Genomic DNA, 24,041 nt, shown 5'->3' with positions numbered 1-24,041 from the left:
TACTTCCTCTTTCTCTACTTCTCTTAGAAGGCTTTCTACTTCCTCTTTCTCTACTTCTCTTAGAAGGCTTTCTCTACTTCCTCTTATTTCAGTTCATATTGACGGAGTGTGAAAGTTGAAACAAAAGAAGTCTCTTTTCTCGATCAACAGTCTTGGCAAGTTGTAGTGAGTACAGGGATACAAGTTAACCCCAAGTCCACTAAAGAATGCTACCAACTCATCCTCAGAGAGCAACTGCTCCCAACCATCCAGGAACAGTTTGATGACGAACAATGCCTTTTCCAGCATGATAGAGCACCTTGATATAAGGCAAAAGTGATAACTAAGTGGCTCGGGGAACAAAACATCGATTTTTTGGGACCATGGCCAGGAAACTCCCCAGACTTTAATCCCATTGAGAACTTGTGGTCAACTCCTCAAGAGGCAGGTGGACAAACAAAAACCCACAAATTCTAACAAACTCCAAGCATTGATTATGCAAGAATGGGCTGCCATCAGTCAGGATGTGGCACAGAAGTTAATTGACAGCATGCCGGGGAAGATTGCAGAGGTCTTGAAAAAGAAGGGTCAACACTGCAAATATTGACTCTTTGCATCAACTTCATGTAATTGTCAATAAAAGCCGTTGACACTTATGAAAGGCTTGTAATGAAGTATTCCATAGTAACATCTGACAAAAATATCTAAAGACACTGAAGCAGCAAACTTTGTGGAAATTAATATTTGTGTCATTCTCAAAACTTTTGGCCACGACTGTACACTCAGGTGGTGTTGCTGCTTTCTGTACCTTCACAGGTGTTCCTGTCTGTCTGTCTGGGTTTGTATCCAGGCTTGCAGGAGCAGAGGAAGCCTCCGTCTGTCAGATCTGTGCAGTTATGCTCACAGATGTTGTCACTGCAGGAGCGCCCACTGCCAACGTCTGGGCAGAGCACGTATACGTGTCACATTATGAGGGTCGACGTTTACTTTCACTTAAGTATTATACAAACAGCCATATAGCTTAGCATAAGATAAAGGTTTGTGATGATTGAGATGTAGAGTGAAGACTGTGGTAAATGAGTTTGGTGAGTTACTCACTGCAGCCCAGCTCGTCAGAATGGTCTCCACAGTCATCATAGTCGTCACAGGTATACTGCAGAGGGATGCACTGGCCATTACTGCATTTATACTCATCCGCTGAACATGGCCCATGTGTGGGGGTCTGGCCTGGGACAAACACAACATGTCAAGATGTCAATCATCATGTTAAGATGTCAATCATTTTAGAGAGTAAAAGACATTGACACGAATTGGACAATCAATTTTGGTATTATTACATAATGATGTTTTATTTAACCTTTATTTAACTAGGCAAGTCAGTTAAGAACAAATTCTTATTTTACAATGACGGCCTACCCCGGCCAAACTCTCCCCTAACCCGGACGACGCCGGGCCAATTGTGCGCCGCCCAATGGAACTCCCGATCACGGCCGGTTGTGATACAGCCCGGGATCGAACCAGAGTCTGTAGTGATGCCTCTAGCACTGAGATGCAGTGCGGTAGCCCACTGCGCCACTCGGGAGCCCTAAATGATGAGCTACATTTACTCCAAACTCCCACGGAGACGGGACAATATAGGCCGGTTTCCTGGACACAGATTAAGCCTTATTTTGGACTAAAAAGCTTTTTCAATGGAGATTCTTCATTGAGTATGCTTTCTAGTCCAGGACTAGGCTTAATAATCAGTGTCTAGGAAACCTGCCCTACATGACACTACTGTAACTTGTGATTGGCGTGTACTTACAGTGCTCCTCTTTCTCGTCAGTGCCGTCCCCACAGTCGTCCACAGAGTTGCAGAGCTCATGGCTGTAGACGCACCGGTTGTTGTCACAGCGGAAACGGAACGGCGCATCACACGGGATGTCCACTAGGGAGACAAGACCAGGACATGAACTCAATGTAACTTCTCACTGTCAAAGAATAAAGACCATCACATTCAACAACATGTAACAATGTAACAATGTGTAACAATTTACAGTTTACGCACTACAGCGTAATAATTAAGTAACAGGGTAACCATTTAAATGACAGTGTAACCATTTAAAGGAACAGCGTAACAATTAAGTAACAGGGTAACCATTTAAAGGAACAGCGTAACAATTAAAGAAACAGGGTAACCATTTAAATGACAGTGTAACCATTTAAAGGAGCAGCGTAAAAATTTAAGTAACAGGGTAACCATTTAAAGGAACAGTGTACCCATTTAAAGGAACAGTGTAACCATTTAAATGACAGTGTAACCATTTAAAGGAACAGCGTAACAATTAAAGTAAAAGGGTAACCATTTAAAGGAACAGTGTAACCATTTAAAGGAACAGCGTAACTATTTAAAGGAACAGTGTAACCATTTAAATGACAGTGTAACCATTTAAGGAACAGCGTAACAATTAAAGTAACAGGGTAACCATTTAAATGACAGTGTAACCATTTAAAGGAACAGCGTAACAATTAAAGTAACAGGGTAACCATTTAAAGGAACAGTGTAACCATTTAAAGGAACAGTGTAACCATTTAAATGACAGTGTAACCATTTAAGGAACAGCGTAACAATTAAAGTAACAGGGTAACCATTTAAAGGAACAGGGTAACCATTAAAAGGAACAGTGTAACCATTTAAATGACAGTGTAAACCCATTAAGGAACAGCGTAACAATTAAAGTAACAGGGTAACCATTTAAAGGAACAGGGTAACCATTTAAATGACAGTGTAACCATTTAAAGGAACAGCGTAACAATTAAAGTAAAAGGGTAACCATTTAAAGGAACAGTGTAACCATTTAAAGGAACAGCGTAACTATTTAAAGGAACAGTGTAACCATTTAAATGACAGTGTAACCATTTAAGGAACAGCGTAACAATTAAAGTAACAGGGTAACCATTTAAATGACAGTGTAACCATTTAAAGGAACAGCGTAACAATTAAAGTAACAGGGTAACCATTTAAAGGAACAGTGTAACCATTTAAAGGAACAGTGTAACCATTTAAATGACAGTGTAACCATTTAAGGAACAGCGTAACAATTAAAGTAACAGGGTAACCATTTAAAGGAACAGGGTAACCATTAAAAGGAACAGTGTAACCATTTAAATGACAGTGTAAACCCATTAAGGAACAGCGTAACAATTAAAGTAACAGGGTAACCATTTAAAGGAACAGGGTAACCATTTAAAGGAACAGTGTAACCATTTAAAGGACAGTGTAACCATTTAAAGGAACAGTGTAACCATTTAAAGGACAGTGTCATCGTTGAAGGTGCATTGGCCTTACAGCAGAGATGGAGCTCCTCATCTGAATTGTCTCCACAGTCGTTGTCTCCGTCACATTTCCAGTAGGGCTGCACACACACATGGTTCCTACACTCAAACAGGAACGGTGGGCAATACGTGCCATTGGGATAACGGGTTGCTGGAAATGAAAGATAAATGGACCATTACAAATCAAATTCATGGTTGTAACTTTAATTTAGATAACTGTAGAGGGTGCTGTAGTAACATAATGATTGTTCTGGACACAATGTGTTTTGTTCATCTGAAGAGATGAGTAAAACTGAGTAAAACTGGTTGAAGAGACTGGTTGAATTTCAACCAGTTTTGCCAGTTTTTTCAACCAGTTTTGTATTTGTATCCAGTTTTGCTCACTGGGAGCGTTGTGTTTGACATCAGCCCATAGACACATCTATGATAATATCTAACACTTACGACATGATATCTCATCAGTGTAGTCCATGCAGTCGGCGTTGCCGTCACATTTGAAGCGGTCGGCGATGCAGTGGCCACTGCCACACTGGAAGTAGCCCATGTGACAGGTCCGCAGCTCTGCAGCACAGCCATGCCAGCACAACTCATAATTAATAGGTATTAATGAACCCATTTGAATTCAAATTCACTTTTGGAATACAAATTCTATTTCAGTTGGCACTAATATCACTCCATTCACTTCACTCATTTACAGTCATGCCAAGTACTGATGTTTCTCAGATTCTGACCTTGTGTTCATGACTACTATAAATAAACATCTAGAATGGACTTGAATTCACAATCTGACCAGTATAATTGGCAACAGAAGAAGGAATGTCATGTTTTTCAGTAAGCAAAGTCAATTCATCCTGGTGGTCCTTTCTGTGTATCCCGTTCCTCAAAAAGGTGAAGTTTTAGTGCCTCTTTGCTTAGCGCTGTATTCCCTCACACATGAATAAGCCAAGCCAGCGGCAAAACAAAGAGCCTCCACTCACCACAGTCCCTTTCATCCGAGTTGTCCTCACAGTCGTTGTCATGGTCACAGACCCAGCGGTCGGGAATGCAGTGCAGATTATCGCAGCGAAACTCGCTCTCGGAGCACACACGCGGGCCTGGGGGGAACACAGAGAGGGGAACTAAAGAATTAGCACCGCATACGAGAATACTAAATTAGTCATCATTGCCACAGTCCAAACAAACACGATGTAGACACAGCTGACAGAGGGTGTCCCAGTATTACTACATTATTCTGTGATTGTTTGCTATTTTCCCTACAAACCAGACACTGCTTTGATAAATACTATAGTTCTATTCCCTCAATTGGGTTATTGCAATAGCTGTGACTTGTTTTGTACATTATCAAATGATCTCTAAGACCCCGACCAATCACGTCAGTCATTTTTCTGTGGTGAGTTCATGATGGAATTCACTGGAGGTGTTCTCTCACTATGCATAACCACTACAGTTACAAGGGGAGTGGCAGCAAAAAGCACCAGGGCAAATTTCATCATACAACACAGTGATTTTCTACGAGACATTAGTTGTTCTTTGAAGCATAGATATTATCCTCATTAGCTGGCATGTTCTCAGACTTGTTTAAATTCTCCAGAGTCGAGGTGGCCGACTCCCTCACTCCCTTTGTCTGACATGCTGAGGACAAGCTGTTTCTCTACAGCTGATAAGCCCACCCCACATAACACTGCTTCGAAGACAGGAGTGTTGTCTTTTGCAAGAACACTTTGTTATCTTAACAGGTCCATTCTTTGCCATCAACACCTCTATTTCATCTGGGTGACTCACTGTGTCTGAGCTACAATGGAATACCCCATTAGAATTGCTCAGAGACTCAAACCATGACTATAAGTATCCAGTAGTCTGAGTTAGCCCATAACTGCTAAGCAGACACATAGGGCCGGTTGCACCAGTTGGACTTTAAAAGGTTGGGCTTAAAAGGATGAGATAGAGTTACGACCTAGTTATGCCCAACTTGTGCAACCAGCCCATGAAGGCTCAGTGTAGAGGTCCCAATGCGAGCCAACCAGGTAATCTAAGGTTCAGGTGTTAAGTATACTGAAGAAAAATATAAACGCAACATGCAAATGTCTAAGATTTGACTGAGTTACAGTTCATATGAGGAAATCAGTCAATTGAAATAAATTCGTTAGGCCCTAATCTATGGATTTCCCATGATTAGGAATACATATATACATCTGTTGGTCAAAGTTACTGTACCTTAGAAGAAATGGGACTTTACGATGGGCCTCAGGATCTCGTCACGGTATTTCTGTGCATTCAAATTGCCCTCGCTAAAATGCAATTGTGTTCGTTATCCATAGCTTATGCCTGCCCATACCATAACCCCACGCCACCTTGGGGCACTCTTTTCACAATGTTGACATCAGCAAACCGCTCACCCACATGACGCCATACACGTGGTGTGCGGTTGTGAGGCTGGTTGGAAAGTACTGCCAAATTCTCTAAAATGACATTGAAGGTGGCTTATGGTAGAGAAATGAACATTCAATTCTCTGGTGGACATTCCTGCAGTCTGCATGCCAATTGCATGCTCCCTCAACTTGAGACATTTGTGACATTGTCTTGGTGACAAAACTGCACATTTTAGAGTGGCCTTTTACTGTCCCCTGCACAAGGTGTATGTGTATAATGATCATGCTGTTTAATCAGCTTCTTGATATGCCACACCTGCAGGTGGATGGATTATCTTGGCAAAGGATAAATGTTCACTAACAAAGATGTAAACAAATTTGTGCACAACAATTTAGAGCAATAAGCTATTTGTAAGTATGGAACATTTCTGGGATCTTTTATTTCACCTCATGAAACATGAGACCAACAATTTACATGTTGCATTTATATTTTTGTTCAGTGTAGATACAGTACTAGACAGTTATGGTGGGTAGATGTACTGTAGAACTCACTGCAGGCACGCTCATCCGAGCTGTCCCCACAGTCGTTGTCCCCGTCACACCTCCAGCGCAGAGGGACACACTGGTGGTTGTCACAGCGGAAGTCCCCCAGAGGGTCACAGGTCACCTCCTCTGAAACACACACATGGACATGAGATAAGAGACAAAAGATGGCGCATTTACACTTCAGCTAATCCTTCAGCTTATCCTTCTTATCCTTCTTATCATTCTTATTGTTCTTACCATTCTTATCCTTATTATCCTTCTCATCATTCTTATCGTTCTTATCATTCTTATTGTTCTTACCATTCTTATCCTTCTCATCATTCTTATCGTTCTTATCATTCCTATTGTTCTTACCATTCTTCTTCTTATTATCCCTCTCATCATTCTTATTGTTCTTATCATTCTTATTGTTCCTACCATTCTTCTCCTTATTATCCCTCTCATCATTCTTATCCTTCTTATTGTTCTTATCCTTTAGTTTTTTCTTTAATGTTTTTCGGCCAAACATTGCACTGGTGCAAACACATATAGGTGATTTTTTACTTGCTGAAAAATCAATGGTTCATTACAGCGATGTTACTTCTCCTCTTTCGACCAAGTTACAAGGCTGTTATGATGTTACAGCTACAACCAACCATTGGTACTACAAGACACTGTCAGACTAATGAGAAATTCTTCAACACTGTGCCTCCTACTATTTAATATAGCGTCGATGATAACTACTAGACCACAGAGCTGAACTGAGAGGTGCCCTCTGGTTTTTTAATTAAAGCAGAGCATCATCATGCAGAGGGGAGTGCAGCATGTCTGAAGTGGGTGAGCTCTGAGCTATGCCAGGTCTATAGGAGAGGACAGGAGAGGAGGAGAGCAGAGCTGCGCTGTCTCTACCACACAGCGCCGGAGGTTTGAAAGATAGTGGATCCAGGCTCTCCTTGCTCTTCACCTGGCCCGGCCGCTGGCTGCATTCTCTAACAGAGATTAGCACGGATCTCCCCTCTAGCGCGGTGATGACACTAATGGAGTGAGGGCCTCTGATAAGAGATGGGAGGGCCAGGGCTGCTGCTGTGTGGATCGGGGCGCAGCACAAAGAGCGCAGTGTGAACCTTGCACCATACACATGAGCACGCAGACACACGCACACTCTCACACACACACACAGGCCATAAATCTAGAGCGTTCTCTCACGGGGAGGTGAATGGAGCAAGCGGTGAGAACCTCTCCATCACTACCTCCTGCTGTCACACTATGTAATGTTCCGCTAACAACCCTTCATTCACTCTCAACACACATTGTTACCTCATACAAAGCCTCTATTATTCAGCACGGTGGGTTCGCACCATTGGTTGATTTATGTCAGGACGCTGGTGTTTCTGTGGACTCACCGCAGCCCTGCTCATCACTGTTGTCCCTGCAGTCGTTGTGACCGTTGCACACAGACCACAGTGGCACACAGCGGTAGTTGGTCCTGCAGTCAAACTGGGTGTGGTTGTCACAGCGATAAGACGGCCCCACTGTGAAAAGACCACGTCAAGGAAGTCAATAGAAGAGCAAACGGCTATCAATTGTAATTTTCCACAGTTTAGGATGAACAATTTCTCAATATGCTCACTGTAGCAATCCCACTCAATCCCTATAGTTAACTGGGCGTGATTTCACCACGTGATTCTCTGTGTTGGGCGCGTCACTCACTGCACTCTTCCAGAGGCTCGTCAGAGTTGTCGCCACAGTCGTCGTCCACATCACACTTCCAGTTCTGGGGGATGCAGCGTCCGTTACGGCACTTGGACTGTCCGGGCCGGCAGGTCCTGCTGGAGCAGTGGGTAGGCTCCTCATCAGAGCCATCGCCACAGTCGTCCTCCCCGTCACACTGCCATGCCTCGGGGATGCACCTCTTATTAGTGCAATGCCACTGGTGGGTCTCGCACTGATGAGTGGCTGCACAGACAAACAGTCAATTCAGTTGAAACCCTCAACTGAAGTACATTAATCCATCCCTGGTACTGAACAACAAAGATCACAACTAATGGGAAATCAACAATTTAATAACAATGTAATCAAACAATTACAAAGACTGTTTCATGTGTTCTCTGAAAACAGAAACAACAGAGCTAAATGCCACCCACCACACAGCACAGGATCTTCATCAGAGCCATCATGGCAGTCCTGGTTGTTGTTGCACAGGAAGTGGGGGCTGGTGCAGTTTCCATCGTTGCACTGGAACTGGCCCAGTTGGCAGTGGCGACTGGGGCAGGTGGAGGGCTCATCAGAGCCGTCTCTGCAGTCCCTCTGGCCGTCACACTTCCACCAGATGGGGATGCAGCTGTGGAGGGGAGGAAGAGCAATACCGTTCAGGGCTCACCAATGCCACAATTGTATAAAACAAAGAGAATGTGTGTATCGCAGTAGAACTCAAAGGTGAACTCCCACTCACCGCTCATTATCCGCACATCTGTACTGGGTGCTGGTGCACATGGGCAAGCAGCGAGCCACCCCCCCCAGCTGTAAAGTCAGGAAGTGGTCGGGGCATTCACAGGTGTGACCCCGCCCCCCGTCGCGGAGCAGACACAGGTGGGAGCAGCCTCCATTGTTCCCTGCACAGGGGTTGGTCACTGGGGGGAGAGATGGGGTCAGAGAATCAGTCAGGCATTCAATGCAGCTGGGCAAACACAGGCCCGGCATTGTGTTAATGTAAACACTTGAATGGATCTAACAGACAGGAAACGTCAGGATAATGAAGTGATAGCAATCTGAGTGTGAAGGAATGGATGTTGATCCAGGAGAAGAGGAGACTCAGATTACTGTCTCCTAGACTGAGACTGACCTATGGGCTGCCTATAGGGATGGCACACGTGGATGTCGAAGGGTCTGTGTGTGGTGTTGACCAGAGACTGGCGGCCGGATCCGTCGTATTTGTTGCCTTTCTCCACTGTACGGGTGTTCCAGTCAGTCCAGTACACGGTCTCCTCAAACACAGTCAGGGCAAACGGATGGGGCAGTATCCCGTCATACACGGTGTGTCTGTGATGTCCCTCCAGGTCTGAGAACCTGAGGAAAAGAAGAGTAGGATTACAGGAGGCCTTTAGGCATTTCGGGAACAAAGCAAGACTGCATGGCAATATGAAGCAGGGTCTTACTCAATGTAGTTGAGATGGGCATCCGACCAGTAGAGCTTGTCATTGCTGTAGTCGATAGTGACCCCATTGGGCCACTCGATCTTAGTGGTGATGATTGCGGTCTTGTTGGTGCCGTCCATGCCAACACGGCCTATGAAGGCTTTGTCCCCCCAATCCGTCCAGTAGACATATCTGACAGGGATCAAATGGGTTGAGATTACTGGCCTATCGAATGAATCAAGAATAAATTAACTATTCACAATGTTGACCGTGTAATGATTAGTGATTAGATTTACTCACCCATATTTGGGATGGAGAACGAGCGCCCTGGGGTTTTCAAAGCAGTAGGTGTTATTGGCGTCCACACAGTGTTCAGCCAGTTTCTTCACAAAGCGTCCATCCAGTTCGGACACTTTGAGACAGTCCAGGAAGCTGTCCACCCAGTAGAGTTTCCTGGCCACCCAGTCGACCGCCAGGCCCTCTCCATGGAGTACCCCGTTCACCACCACTTCCCTGTTACTGCCGTTATAGAATATCCGCTCAATCACCCTGCGGCTCACATCAATCCAATAGAACCTCTTGTCCACTCGGTCAAAGTCCATAGCCACCACGCTGGTTAGGCCCTGCAGGATGAGGGAGTAGGCCTCTCCGTCCGTGGACAGGTTACGAAGATAATAGCGGTTACTGAAGATGAGGTAGGGCGTAATGTTGCTGTTCTGACGACAGCTGCGGCCATCAGGTTCCCGTAGGAACCCGGGGGCACATTTACACATGTAGGAGCCCACCGTGTTCTCACACACCTGACTACACACGCTGGGCGTCTCCGCACACTCGTTGACATCGTCGCAGGTCCTGTTGTCGGACATGAGGCGGTAGCCGGGGCGACAGGTGCAGATGAAGCTGGTGGGTGTGTCAGTGCAGTTGTGGTCACAGTGGTGCATGGAGGGGTTGGTGCATTCATTTATTCCTGCATTCACGACAAGAGAGAACAGGCATGAGAGGAGATTGACTATAAATCCAACACCACACTGCTGCTCTGCTATGATACTAAATGGCTATATGGGCGTTGTAGTTTATGTTTTTATATTTTATATAACTTAATATGTTTTATTGCTTTTAAGATATCATGCACTCACCACAGCCCTTCTCGTCACTGTTGTCTGAGCAGTCGTCGGTACGGTCACACACGTTGAAGATCGGGACACAGTGTCCGTTGTCACACCTGAACTGCCCGGGGGGGCACGTAGGCGGTGGCGTGCGGCACAGTTGGTCAAGCTCATCGGACTCGTCCCCGCAGTCGTTGTCCCCGTCACATATGAAGTCGCGGGACACACAGCGTCCGTTTTGACAGGTGAACTGGTGCTGCTGACACGGCTGGTAGGTGCAGCCCTGCTCGTCACTGCTGTCCCCACAGTCATTCCTCCGGTCACACCTGTCATCAAACACATCAGTCACTCAGTGTACTTCGTCGTACACCAGGGGGTGCTGCTGCCCAGTCCACACACCCACACTGTAGTCTCATCATCTACTGAACAATGACTCATTCAAGACATCTGACAAATGTCATTGTTATGTCTCTGTCAAGTCTGAGTTGCCAAACCTGTAGGAGCTGCGTATGCAGAGGCCGTTGCTGCAGGTGAACTCGTTGACGCCACACGGTCTGCGCGTGCAGTTCTGATGCTCGTCCAACGCGTCCGCACAGTCCGCATCCCCATCACACACCCAATCACGAGGGATGCATTTCCGCTGTGGCGCTTGGTTATTCACACAGGTAAACTCCAAGACTGAGCATGTGCGGTTGTCTAACAAAACAGAGGGGGGCAGGATAAATGACACCAAATTAGAGGCGTTTCAAGATTATGAAGACTCCCGAGACCGGACCTGAAATCTCTCGCAGTCCAAACATTCCTAAGTGTATTTCAGGACCTCTAGCCGTGACTTCAGTTTCCTATCCATCTAATGTGATTGAGCCCTATTGTTTGAAGTGAGACTCCTGCCGAGGCCTGTGGTGCGCTGAAGCCATGCGCTCCAGGCTCCTTATTGTCAGAGCCCACATTGGTGAGGGATGACATAATAGTTTAGTTCCACCCTGAGCCTGGGAGCTGCAACAGACACAAAGTAATGAGTGAGGCAGGGGAAACCAGGAATGTGAGCTCTGGCCGGAGACCTTCAACAAGAGCCAGTATCCACCCCCCACAAACCCAGCATGTATCCTGATCCCTCAGTGTCTGACTCCTGATAGAGAGAGAGAGAGAGAGAGAGAGAAAGAGAGAGAGGAGGTAGAGGAGAGGAATTCACACTCACCACAGTTGTGTCTCTGGTCCTCGTCACTCATGTCTCCACAATCATTGTCCCCGTCGCAGATCCAGGAGGAAGCGATGCACCTGCCGTCGTCACAGGGGAACTGGTCAGCGTTGCAGGTTCTCACCAGGGTGGCTGCAGGGAATCAAAGGTCAAAGCAAACCATGCAAAAACTGATTACAATTAGAATACTATTGTCCTCTAAATACAAATATGTCAGTTACTTAAAACTTCCTTTACATGTTCTGATTGACTTCATCTAGTAAAGACAACAGGTAAAGCATATCGGAACCAAAATTAAGCAAGTGAAGCTATAAAAATAGTCATGGCATCTCCTCCACATTCCAATCTATGGTGTTCTATTGAAACACTAGACAAAGTGAGGCTGTGTAATTACCCTGGGACAAAAGGAAGAGGAAAGGAAGAGAGGAAAGGAAAGGAAGACAGGAAAGGTAGCGAGGAAAGGAAGAGAGGAAAGGGGAAGGGCCGTGTTTGTCAGAGGAGACTAGTGGGCGTCAGTATGGAGGAATGTGGCAGACAGTGGGAGGCCGGACTGACTGACTGACCACATCACTAACAAAGGCATACACTACTGACACATCACCAACAGCACGCACGCACACACACACACACAGAAAATAAACTAATCATTCAAGACTCTTCAACTCAGGAGAACAAATTAATAATGATTCCATTCTGAGAACCTAGTTGAATCTCTCTTGTTTAGCATAGTGAGTAAAGGAGAGCTGTGGTACGTACTACAGGAGGAGGGCTCATCGGAGCCGTCAGCACAGTCGGTACCCCCATCACAGTACCAATGGGCTGGGATACAGCGGCCACTGGAGCAGCGGAACTCGTTCTGGGCACACGTAGAGGTGGCTGGAAGGGGAAAAACAGACATGGTAAGGTCATTTAGGGGTCACTCTCCTCTCAGAACCCAGTTATGTGCTTCCAAAAGGGCACACTATTCCCTATATAGTGCACTATATAAGGGCATAGGGTGCCATTTCGGACTCGCCCTTACGGTACAGAACAGGCCTGGGGGACTCACCACAGTGTGTAGGGCTCTCGTCACTCATGTCCCCACAGTCATTGTCCCCGTCACACAGGTAGGAGCGGGGGATGCAGATGTTGGTGGATGTACACTTAGTGTGTTCTGGCTGACATGTTCGCTCCGCTGAGATACATGACAAGAAGACAATTGGTGTTATTGTTTAGTATATATATTGTAGTATACAGTGCCAGTCAAAAGTTTGGACACACCTCCTCATTCAAGGGTTTTTCTTCATTTTTACTATTTTCTGCATTGTAGAATAATTGTGAAGATATCAATACTATGAAATAACACATATGGAATCATGTAGTAACCAAAAAGTGTCAAACAAATGTTATGTTTGAGATTCTTCAAAGTAGCTACCCTTTGCCTTGATGACAGCGTTGCAGACTCTTGACATTCTCTCAAACAGCTTCATGAGGTAGTCACCTGGAATGCATTTCAATGAACAGGTGTGCCTTGTTAAAAGTACATTTTTTGAATTTATTTCCTTTTTAATGCGTTTGGGCCAATCAGTTGTGTTGTGACAAGGTAGGGTTGATATAAAGAAGATAGCCCTATTTGGTAAAAGACCAAGTCCATATTATGAGAAGAACAGCTCAAATAAGCAAAGGGAAACGACAGTCCATCATTACTTTAAGAAATGAATGTCAGTGCAATCCGGAAAATTTCAAGAACTTTGAAAGTTTCTTCAAGTGCAGTCACAAAAACCATCAAGCACTATGATGAAACTGGCTCTCATGAGGACCGCCACAGGAAAGGAAGACCTGGAGTTACCTCTGCTGCAGAGGATAAGTGTCACACCCCGATCTGTTTCACCTGTCTTGTGCTTGTCTCCAGCCCTGTCCAGGTATCGCCCATTTTCCCCATTATTCTCTGTGCATTTATAGCTAGGTTTTCTGATAGTATGAACTGGCCATGACTGACCCAGCAGACTCAGACCAGCTCGACAACGCTGTTTCCTCCCAAGGAGACACCATTGGGAGACACAAGGAGTTACTTCGAGGTCTTATGGAAGGGTTGAATACATTGCTGGAGCAATTTGGTGGATTGTCTGATAGGCAGCCAGCCACGACAGTAACCTCCCAGCCCCTCAGTAACCACTCTGTCAGCAGCGCGTCTCTCCAGGCCTCCTCGGCTTCCCGAGAACCCTGCTTACCTCCACCGAAACGCTTAGCTGGAGAGTCAAGAACCTGTCGGGCGTTTCTCTCCCAGTGTTCCCTCATATTCGAGCTGCAGCCCTCGTCGAAGATAGCATACCGCTCGAAGATAGCATACCTGATAACGCTGATGTCCGGGAGGGCCCTCGCCTGGGCTAGGGCAGTGTGGGAACAACAATTCTCCGTTGTCCGGGAGAGAGGCTGCCCGGAAGTTACTCCAGCTTTGTCAAGACTCCCGCAGTGTGGCAGACTATGCTGTTGATTTACGCACGTTGGCTGCTGAGAGTGCCTGGAACCCAGGAATCCCTGTTCGACATGTTCCTCGGACGAGCTTGCAGCCCGGGAGCTGCCTACGGATCACGAGTCGCTCATCCCCTTGACCATCTGGATCGATGGGTGGCTATGGGAACGTAGGAGGGAAAGGAGATCTGAATCCAGTCCCACTCGTTTACACAAGGATCCCGCCTTGCTTCTAAGGAATCCTGGAAGTCCCTGGCGTCTACGTTTCCGAGAGAATCCAAGGTTACCTGAGTTCCCCCAAGAGTCTCTGAGGTCTGCAGACTCGCCTCTTCCAGAGCCGATGCAACTCGGCAGAGCTAGGTTGTCTCCAGCCGAACGTTTACGCTGACTTAACACCAAGAATTGTCTGTATTGTGGGACTACAGGTCATTACCTGTCTACCTGTCCATTAAAAGACCAGGCTCATCAGTAGGTATGAGTAATCTGGTGGGCTATACGGAGAATTTTCCTTCTCCCCTTACCCGTGCTCCTCTCCATGGGGAGACCAGTCAAAATCTCTCTGGATACTCATTGACTCTGGGGCCAATGAGAGTTTCATGGACACTACCCTGGTGTCAGAGCTGGGCATCCCAACTCAGCTCCTCTCCAATCCCATGGACGTTAGAGCGGTGGATGGGCGCTCTCTAGGCAGAGTCACCAACAATACCACTCCTATCAAGCTGTGAGTGTCAGACTATACAGTTCATGCTCATCAAGTCTCCTCAGGTACCCGTGGTTTTGGGGTTTTCATGGGCCCATCGTCACAATCCTCTCATCGACTGGACTGCTGGTGCTATCATGGGCTGGAGCCCGTTCTGCCACGCTCATTGCCTGAAGTCGGCGCAGCCTGCACGGGACATCTTCCTGTGGGCTTGAAAGAAGACTGCGCCTGTGCATCGACTACTGGGGCCGCAATGACATCACTGTTAAGAACCGCTACCCGCTACTCGCCTCGGCTTTCAAACCGCTCCAAACTGCTCCGGGGCACATTTTTCTCTAATCTGGTGCGGATATGGGAAAGTGACGAGTGGAAGACAGATTTCAACACAGCTAGCGGACTCTACGAATACCTGGTGATGCCATTCGATCTGACCAACACTCCTGCTGTGTTCTAGGCCCTGGTTAACAACGTTCTCTACGACATATTGAACCGGTTCGTGTTCATCTACCTCGACGACATCCTCGTCTTTTACCGGTCACCTCAAGAACACGTTCTCTAAGGCCGACAAATCATCCAGCGTCTCCTGGAAAACAGAAAAATGAGAATTCCATCGCTCCACCATCTCCTTCCTTGGATACATCATTGCTGCTGGGAATGTGCAGATGGATCCCGGAAAGGTGAGAGCTGTGGTTGATTGGCCCCAACCCACATCCAGAGTGCTGCTGAAACGCTTCCTGGGATTTGCCCATTTCTATCGCCGTTTTATCTGGGGTTACAGCACACTGGCTTCCCCCTAATCAGCGCTCACCTCTCCCTAGGTCCATTTCACGTGGTCCCCAGTTGCTGACAGGGCGCTCCTGGACCTTAAGCACAGCTTCACCACAGCTCCTATATTAATCCATCCGGACCCGTCCCATCAGTTTGTGGTGGAGGTCGATGCTTCGGATGTCAGAGTCGGGGCTGTTCTGTCCCAGCGTTTTGCCCTGGACCTTAAGCTACATCCCTGCGCCTTCTTCTCCCATCGTATTAACACCATGGAGAGGAATTACAATGTGGGAAATTGAGAACTACTAACGGTGAAGATGGTGTTGGAGGAGTGGAGGCACTGGTTAGATGGGGTGGAACATCCATTCAATGTGTGGACGGATCACAAGAACCTGGAATATCTCCGCCCCGCCAAGCGTCTCAACTTCAGGCAAGCTCGATGGGCCCTGTTTTTCACACATTTCAATTTGACCATCTCCTACCGCCCGGTGTCCAAGAATGTTAAGCTATATGCGCTTTCAGGACGCTATAGCCCCGCTGTTACACTCTCAAAACCCTGAGACAATCCTTCCTACCTCGTGTCTGGCTGCTGCACTCATCTGGGGTGCCGGCTAACCAGATGTTTGTCCCAGACGCTGCCACTCCCAGGGTCCTGGAATGGGCTCATTCCTCCAGGCTTGCCTGTCACCCTGGCTCCCGTCGGACCCTGACCTTTGTTCGACAACGCTTTTGGTGGCCTACCATGGTCCCTGACGTCTCCGCGTTCGTCGCCACCTGCACTGTCTGTGCTCAGAATAAGACTCCTCGGCAAGCTCTTGTTGGCATCCTTCAACCACTTCCTGTCCCTCACTGTCCCTGGTCACATGAATCTCTGGACCTCATCACTGGTCTCCCTCTGTCTGATGACAACACCCCTATCCTTGCGGTGGTGGACATGTTTTCCAAAGCCGGTCATTTCATTCCCCTCCATAAGCTACCCTCAGCCAAGGAGACGGCCCAGCACATGGTGCAGCACGTCCTCCGGATCCATGACTTTCCGGTGGACATGGTCTCCGACCATGGTCCTCAGTTCTCATCCCGGTTCTGGAAGGCATTCTGAATACTCATTGGGTCGTCAGCCAGCCTGTCTTCGCCGCCTCGTCTGCGCAAACCCCACCACCTGGAGGCAGCAACTCATGTGTGGGGAATACGCCTGCTGTTCTGTACCTTTTGCCACTGCCCTGGATTACTGACTTCTGCCTGCCCTGACCCTGAGCCAGCCTGCCGTTCTGTACCTTTTGCCACTGCCCTGGATTACTGACTTCTGCCTGCCCTGACCCTGAGCCAGCCTGCCGTTCTGTACCTTTTGCCACTGCCCTGGATTACTGACTTCTGCCTGCCCTGACCCTGACCCTGAGCCTGCCTACCGTTCTGTACCTTTTTGACACTGCCCTAGATTACTGACCTCTGCCTGCCCTGAGCTGAGCCAGCCTGCCGTTCTGTACCTTACGGACTCTGCCCTGAATTACCAATCTCTGCCTGCCATTGACCTGTTGTTGGCCTGTCCCCTGTTTTGTAAATACACTTTTGTGATTTGAACTGTCTGCAACTGGGTCTTGTCCTGAGTTCTGATAATAAGTTCGTTAGCGTTACCAGCCTCAGAAATCGGCAATTAACTGCACCTTTATTTCTGCTCAAATAAATGCTTCACAGAGTTCAAGTAACAGACACATCTCAACATCAACTGTTCAGAGGAGACTGCGTGAATGAGGCCGTCATGGTCAAATTGCTGCAAAGAAACTACTACTAAAGGACACCATTAAGAAGAAGAGACTTGCTTGGGCCAAGAAATACAAGCAATGGACATTTGACCGGTGGAAATCTGTCCTTTGGTCTGATGAGTCCAAATTTGAGATGTTTGGTTCCAACCACTGTGTTTTTGTGAGATGCAGAGTAGGTGAACGGATGATCTCTGCATGTGTGGTTCCCACCATAAAGCATGGAGGAGGAGGTGTGATGTTGTGGGGGTGCTTTGCAGGTGACACTGTCAGTGATTTATTTAGAATTCAAGGCACACATAAGCAGCATGGCTACCACAGCATTCTGCAGCGATACGGCATCCCATCTGGTTTGCGCTTAATGGGACTATCATTTGTTTTTCAACAGGACAATGACCCAAAACACACCTCCAGACTGTGTAAGGGTTATTTGACCAGAAGGAGAGTGATGGAGCACTGCATCAGAAGACCTGGCCTCCACAATCAACCGACCTCAACCCAACTGAGATTGTTCGGGATGCGTTGGACCGCAGAGCGAAGGAAAAGCAGCCAACAAGTGCTCACCATATGTGGGAACTCCTTCAAGACTGTGGGAAAAGTATTCCAGGTGACTACCTCATGAAGCTGGTTGAGAGAATGCCAAGAGTGTGCAAAGCTGTCATCAAGGTAAAGGGTGGCTACTTTGAAGAATAAAATATATTTAGATTTGTTTAACACTTTTTTAGGTTACTACATGATTCCATGTGTTATTTCATAGTTTGATGTCTTCACTATTATTCTACAATGTAGAAAATAGTAAAAATAAAATAAAAACTTGAATGAGTAGGTGTGTCTAAACTTTTGACTGGTACTGTATATTTTAGTGACTTTTACAAAACAAAAACGTAGCTAATCTTCATGAACTAATCTTTTTACTTTAGATTTGTAACCAAGTTTTGTTTTGAGGACTTACGGCAGTTTTGTTCGTCCGAGGTGCCGTTGTCATAACAGTTGTTGATGCCATTGCAGATGTATTCCTTGGCGATGCAGCGTCCGTTGTTGCAGGGGAACTCAGTGTTGGGGTCGCACGGACTGAACAGGCAGCCTACCTCATCACTGTTATCCCCACAGTCGTTGTAGTGGTCACAGCGGTAGTGGTAGGGCACACAGCGACCATTCCCACAAGTGAACACAGTGGGCTCGCAGGTGTGGAAGGCTGTCAATAAAACCAAATACAACATTATCAGAGCTCTAGCCAATGGACAGGGAGAGCAGGTGAAGATGGACAGGTGTAAAATATGGAGGCGGGCTTTACCTGACAAGGCAATAAATGCTGCTGCCATTTGCACTTGGACTGCATGCAGGATGTAAGTACATGCATTCATTAGTTAAGGACGGGGTCAGTAGAAAAAAACAAGCAGCACTAAATAGCTACATTAGATTAGTGAACTGCAAGCATACACACCGGAAGTTTGGAAATCATTCTTGGATCCTGTAAAATTGTTGTTGCAGTGAGAAACAGAAGGCTGGTTAGAGGCAGCATGTTAAAGACAGTTAAGAGTAGCTCAGAGAGTGAAGGACAGAGCAGGTGTAGTGATAAATCAATCATAATTAGCTGTAATCACAACCACATTCAAGACATGCAAAATCATCACATTGCAAGATATTTCTGAATAGACGAGACAAACAAATATGATTCGAGAAAACAGGCACTACTTGTGGCCACTGAGCACCATACCACAGACTCTCTCCAGTTCGTCGCTTCCGTCCCCACAGTCGTTGTCATTGTCACACTTCCACTGAGCACGGATACAGCGTCCATTCATACAGGTGAACTGGCCTTCCTGGCAGCGGGTCCCGTTGTCAGGGATACAGTGCTTGTTGTCGGCCAGGTACCAGCGACCCCCTGAAGGACACTGACACTCAGCACCCTGGGGCCCTGCGGAGAGGGACAGGGGGACAGGGGGACAGGCATCAGACGGATGGGGGGGTATGACAGACAGGCGTACCACAGCCCAATTCACACTATCCCAAAACAACATTACAACACCAAAACAACAGGATGCTAGAGAAGATCACATTTCAATGGAAGTTTGGTCCAACTCCGACATTTAGCTAAGAAACTACAGCCTGCTTCTATTTGATCAGAAAACTTGAGGATTAAAACAGGGCCTAATTTCTAGTACCTGGGGTACAGATGTGACTGCAGCCTCCGTTGAACTGCTGACATGGGCTGTTGCACTGTTGCTGCTTGTTGCTGGCCAGCACATGGACATCCATGGGCCTGGATGGAAGGTTCTGGGTCATCACCCTCTGGTCAGACCCATCGTGCTTGTTAGCCCGGTAGATACTGCGTGTGTTCCAGTCAGTCCAGTAGATGTACTGGCCATACATGGTCATGGCGAAAGGGTAAATGGCTGTGCTGACGATGACCTCCCGATTGGTCCCGGTGAGAGAGCAGCGCTCAATCTTCTGTCTGATAACCAAAACCAGCACATATCATTAGCATCAACATGAAAGGACAACGAATGACTTGTGAGAAGAATGTAGCTTTATAAGAGGGTCTTACAGGCTGGCGTCTGCCCAGTACAGTCTCTGCTCTTCATAGTCCAGGGTCAGTCCATTGGGCCACACCAGACTACTGTTTACAATTTCTGCCCTGAAGTTCCCTCCCAAAGTAGAACGTTCAATCTTCGCATTCGTCCCCCAGTCTGTCCAGTACATATATCTGTTTGGCATGGAAGAAACCAAGTTTTCCCATTGTTAAACAATGATTGCACAGTGCACATTCAACACATGCTGAATATCTATTGAAGATACTGAGTGAGCGCTCTTGTTATCATAACAGAAGGAGTGAAACGGTATTAGCATTCTTGGCATTTCTGGCCAGTCTTACCCCCTGCAGGGATCCAGCATTATGGCTCTAGGCCGAGGCACATGAGCGATGATGGATCTCTGTGTCCCGTCCACTGCCATGGAGTTGATAGTCTGATTGATGTAGTCACTGTAGTAAATCCGTTTATTGATCCAGTCATAGGCAATACCATCAGGAGCTCCTAGATCTGCATGGACACAAAACACAACACATAATGTGAAACCAGATTAACCAGATTTCTTTTCACCAAAAAAGGTGAAACCAGATAATTAATTACAGTATGATTTTGTAACATAACAAAACAAATCTAGTTGTTAAGTGTCTTACCTGAAGCCACCACGACTGGAGGTAAGGTAGGAGAGGAAAGACTGATGAAGCTAATCTTGCTGCTCCCAGCCCCTGAGCTCTGGGTGAAGTAGATCCTATTGTCTGTGCGGTCAAAGTCCAGGGCCACAGAGGTGCCGGGCACATTGACCACAGGGAAGGGCAGTCCGTGGTCGTCCTTGTCCAGATGCAGACTCTGCACTGTACTCTCTGTTGTATAGATGAGGTAATCATCCCGCGACACCACACAGCCCTCGTTGTCCATCCCCAGGTTGCCAAAGGCACAGCCACACTTCTTGGTCTGGTTCCCGGGGAGGGCGAAGCAGAAGTGGGCACAGCCTCCATTGGTCTCCAGGCAGGGATTGTTGTTGAGCTGCTGGGCCGAGCTGGGCTGGATACGCTGGTCGTAGATAGTCACGTCTCTCAGCATGTTGATGTTGTCTCTGATCACTGCAGGCTGCTCTGTACTGCCAGGCTCCTTACTGGCCTGGAACACCTTCTTCAGGTTCCTGTCCACCCAGATGATGCTAGTCTCAAACACAGTGATGCCATAGGGAGTCGGGTAACGACTCCCATACCGGACTACCTCTGTCTCGCCCCCCTGAGGGTTGACCCGGGCTATCATATCCAAAGAGTCATCCACCCAGTAGACATATCCAGTCTGGTAGTCCAGAGCCAGACCTCGCGGGGTTATAATCCCAGATGACACCAGCACAGTGCGGTTGGTGCCGTCCAGCAGAGCTCGCTCAATCTTGGGGTTCTGTCCGTAATCTGCCCAGAACAGGTATCTGTTTTTAGGGTCCACCACGATGTGGCGTGGCATGTCCACTTGAGTCTTCAACAGCACACGTCGGAAAGTGGTGTTCAAGCGCAGGACCTCCACATAGGTTTCCGTCAGGAAAGCATTCGTGAAATAGAGGTTCCCTGAAAAGCACAGCCAAATTGACATATATAAGTGAAAGGGTAATGGGGATTAGATGATGTAGGAAAGGCCTCTGGTCATGTAGTTCTTATTGAGTGGTTGCGTAAGGACAGGGTAAGCCTGCTAATTTGCATAGTCACCAGGAGCTGGTTTCCCACACCCAGATTAAGCCTATTTCTGGACAGCAAAAGTAGAAATAGGCTTATATATAGTCTGGGTCCGGGAAACCGGCATTTGTTTAGTTTAACCATCATTAAAATCCTTATTGGCCACAGTACCAAGATAAGTAGCATTCTCCTGTCCATTATACTAATTTCTTTCCAGTCAACGGACTGTTATATAAACCAGCCTGCTCTCTGGAGTCAGGCCCTGTGTTGAAGCGTCTTACGCTGTATCCATGGATACCTACTACTGGCTGACCTTTAATTCCTCTACCTGCTGTAGGGCCCATAGAGAATGACAGAGGCCTCTAGTGACCAACAGACCGTAGGCAGTGCCATTGTGGGCATCTACAATGCTTACGCCATTTTAAAGTAGTCAAAGTAGTCAACTGGGCATGGGTTCCAATGGGTTGTGCCTACCTGGCAGAATGATATCATGATTATTTGTATCAATCCAGTGGCCATTTGTTTTGCAAACTCTGCAATCAAACAAGCGCTACAGAAACACAGCTAACCAAACAATGGTCTCTGGCTGATGCACAGTTTAATTAAAGGGTAACTACACTCCAAATTCTAAACGTCTTAGATATTTCCCAGACCTCAAAGGTGGTCTCCTGATGTGGTTTAAGGATTGTTGTGGACTTAAATCATCAAATTTAGGATGTTTTTCTATTAACAAAGTGTGATTTTGAATAACCCCCCCCACAATAAATGGGAAAAACGGAAACCTGGAAAAACAAAATGGAGAAAAGGGAATTTGGGAAAAAACAAAACACAATCAGGCAAAACATAAAACAGATTTTATAGAGCCCTACTACTGGCATAATTTAAACACTTTTCATTTTAGCTCTCTGAACATGCCTACCTGCAGCCCAGTCCACGGCGATACCTCGTATCCCGTTGCGTCCGATTCCAGATGTGACCACACTGTCGAACCCTGCTCCGTCAGACTTGATCCGGCGGATTCCATTCTGAGATGTCACGGTGCTGCTGAAGTCACACCAGTAGAGGAACCCAGAGGGCATGTGGACGTCCACATGCAAAGCATTGCGGCCTGCAAGACACAACCAGAGACGAAAGACACAAACACTTCAGTGGTTGCTTCAATGTCACACTGTCACATCAGAGTATATTGTCTGAAACCAAACAAAGTATTGTTTCCTTGGTATCATGTAGCATTCATAAAGCATCCATAAAGCCTCCATATGCATGACATAAAGAGTTATAATGCCCTGCAGCAGGAGTTTTATATCTGAACAACACCTACCTCTCCCAGCCACTGGCACCATAGCCTCAGAGTGGTCAGCCCCCTCCAGACTGAAGCCTTTGAGGGCAGATAGCATGGAGATGACCACGTAGGACTGGTATGAAGCACAGGTTCTGTTGTCAGCGCTCAGCTTGAAGCCTGTAGCACAGGCACAGGTATACAGGCCTCCGGGCCGCGGTAGACACAGGTGCTCACACAGCCCCATGTTGTTGCTGCAGCCGTTGGATGTACCAGCCGAGGCTGCAGAGGCAAAGACCACATGGTGGATTAGGACATCATTCATATACAACAGGAGTCTGGCCAAATAGAACTAGACATTTATTAACAACTTCTAGGTCTTGGATGACAAGCGCAGCGCCAGCGACTGTTCAAAATGAGACTAAACTATTACAAATGACATTACTGGAACTGAAAGTAACCTGTGCCTCATTTCTTAGTCATCATTGGAAGAATCTGACGACAACACCACTTTGATACATTGTTGCCAAATCAGGCTCAAGGCTTGTTGAGGCTTGTTCCTAGAAAACATGTCACGTACAGTATCTGCTCTGTTTTAGGGGACAAAGGAACACTGCTTGTTCCGTACACAATGCCCAGTGTTCCTAATAAGGGAAGAGGAACTGGTCAACTAATAACCCACTCCGTCTCCCTAGTAATTACCCAACAGCTATCAAAAACAACGAAGCAATACCATAATTCAGCAATGCTATATCTTTACCACAAAAAACAGAACAGACAAAATATGTATGTTTGCATACTGATTAAACACTCAACACAATAGAAAGAAAACTCCAATAAACTGGTAATCTTGATGCTTCCAACAAGTTAATGATTCTTATTTAACCAACGCTTAGGTCTCAATCCAGATCAATGGAGTGGGGTTCATATTTGCTTGGCTGTGTACCATCAGGTCCCTCAGATACTCACTCTCCCTGTAGTGTACCTTCAGCACTCTCAGTCCAGACACGTTGTCCCGCAGCACCACCTTGTTAGCACCGGTGGCCTTGTCCACACGCTCTATCACCTCAAAGTCCCGGTCAGTGAAGTACAGGAAGCTCTCATGAACAGCAACACCCCAGGGATGGGACAAGCCTGTCACTATAGTGATGCGATTGGTCCCGTCTGGGTCGCCACGCTCAATCTGTGGGGTTTTAATAATATCAAGACTGACATTAATAACATGTAAAATACATGTATAATAGGCATTGAGGTGG

At 46.8% G+C, this 24,041-nt stretch overlaps 1 protein-coding gene across 5 annotated transcripts in view; it reads right to left on the bottom strand.

Moving 5' to 3' along the window:
• lrp2a (low density lipoprotein receptor-related protein 2a) overlaps window positions 1-24,041 on the bottom strand; it is a 65,337-nt gene that overhangs the window by 7,927 nt on the left and 33,369 nt on the right. For all 5 annotated transcript variants that reach the window (XM_055870600.1, XM_055870602.1, XM_055870603.1 and 2 more), the window contains 28 exons: window positions 23,755-23,968; window positions 22,828-23,067; window positions 22,426-22,614; window positions 20,481-21,401; window positions 20,175-20,340; window positions 19,848-20,006; window positions 19,465-19,754; window positions 19,017-19,217; window positions 18,252-18,494; window positions 12,675-12,800; window positions 12,383-12,502; window positions 11,627-11,758; window positions 10,923-11,124; window positions 10,459-10,754; window positions 9,623-10,289; window positions 9,344-9,514; window positions 9,031-9,254; window positions 8,641-8,818; window positions 8,333-8,529; window positions 7,899-8,144; window positions 7,592-7,720; window positions 6,216-6,335; window positions 4,272-4,388; window positions 3,739-3,855; window positions 3,308-3,445; window positions 1,784-1,906; window positions 1,078-1,206; window positions 788-919 (listed from right to left, as the gene is read on the bottom strand). In XM_055870600.1, coding sequence (XP_055726575.1) covers window positions 788-919; window positions 1,078-1,206; window positions 1,784-1,906; window positions 3,308-3,445; window positions 3,739-3,855; window positions 4,272-4,388; window positions 6,216-6,335; window positions 7,592-7,720; window positions 7,899-8,144; window positions 8,333-8,529; window positions 8,641-8,818; window positions 9,031-9,254; window positions 9,344-9,514; window positions 9,623-10,289; window positions 10,459-10,754; window positions 10,923-11,124; window positions 11,627-11,758; window positions 12,383-12,502; window positions 12,675-12,800; window positions 18,252-18,494; window positions 19,017-19,217; window positions 19,465-19,754; window positions 19,848-20,006; window positions 20,175-20,340; window positions 20,481-21,401; window positions 22,426-22,614; window positions 22,828-23,067; window positions 23,755-23,968 — 6,187 coding nt within the window. The remainder of the gene's footprint in view (window positions 1-787; window positions 920-1,077; window positions 1,207-1,783; window positions 1,907-3,307; window positions 3,446-3,738; window positions 3,856-4,271; window positions 4,389-6,215; window positions 6,336-7,591; window positions 7,721-7,898; window positions 8,145-8,332; window positions 8,530-8,640; window positions 8,819-9,030; window positions 9,255-9,343; window positions 9,515-9,622; window positions 10,290-10,458; window positions 10,755-10,922; window positions 11,125-11,626; window positions 11,759-12,382; window positions 12,503-12,674; window positions 12,801-18,251; window positions 18,495-19,016; window positions 19,218-19,464; window positions 19,755-19,847; window positions 20,007-20,174; window positions 20,341-20,480; window positions 21,402-22,425; window positions 22,615-22,827; window positions 23,068-23,754; window positions 23,969-24,041) is intronic.

This window comes from Salvelinus fontinalis, chromosome 19, assembly GCF_029448725.1.
Source record: "Salvelinus fontinalis isolate EN_2023a chromosome 19, ASM2944872v1, whole genome shotgun sequence".
Lineage (NCBI taxonomy): Eukaryota > Metazoa > Chordata > Actinopteri > Salmoniformes > Salmonidae > Salvelinus > Salvelinus fontinalis.
Note: the sequence above shows the minus strand (reverse complement) of the source record. Positions and strands in the feature narration are given on the sequence as shown.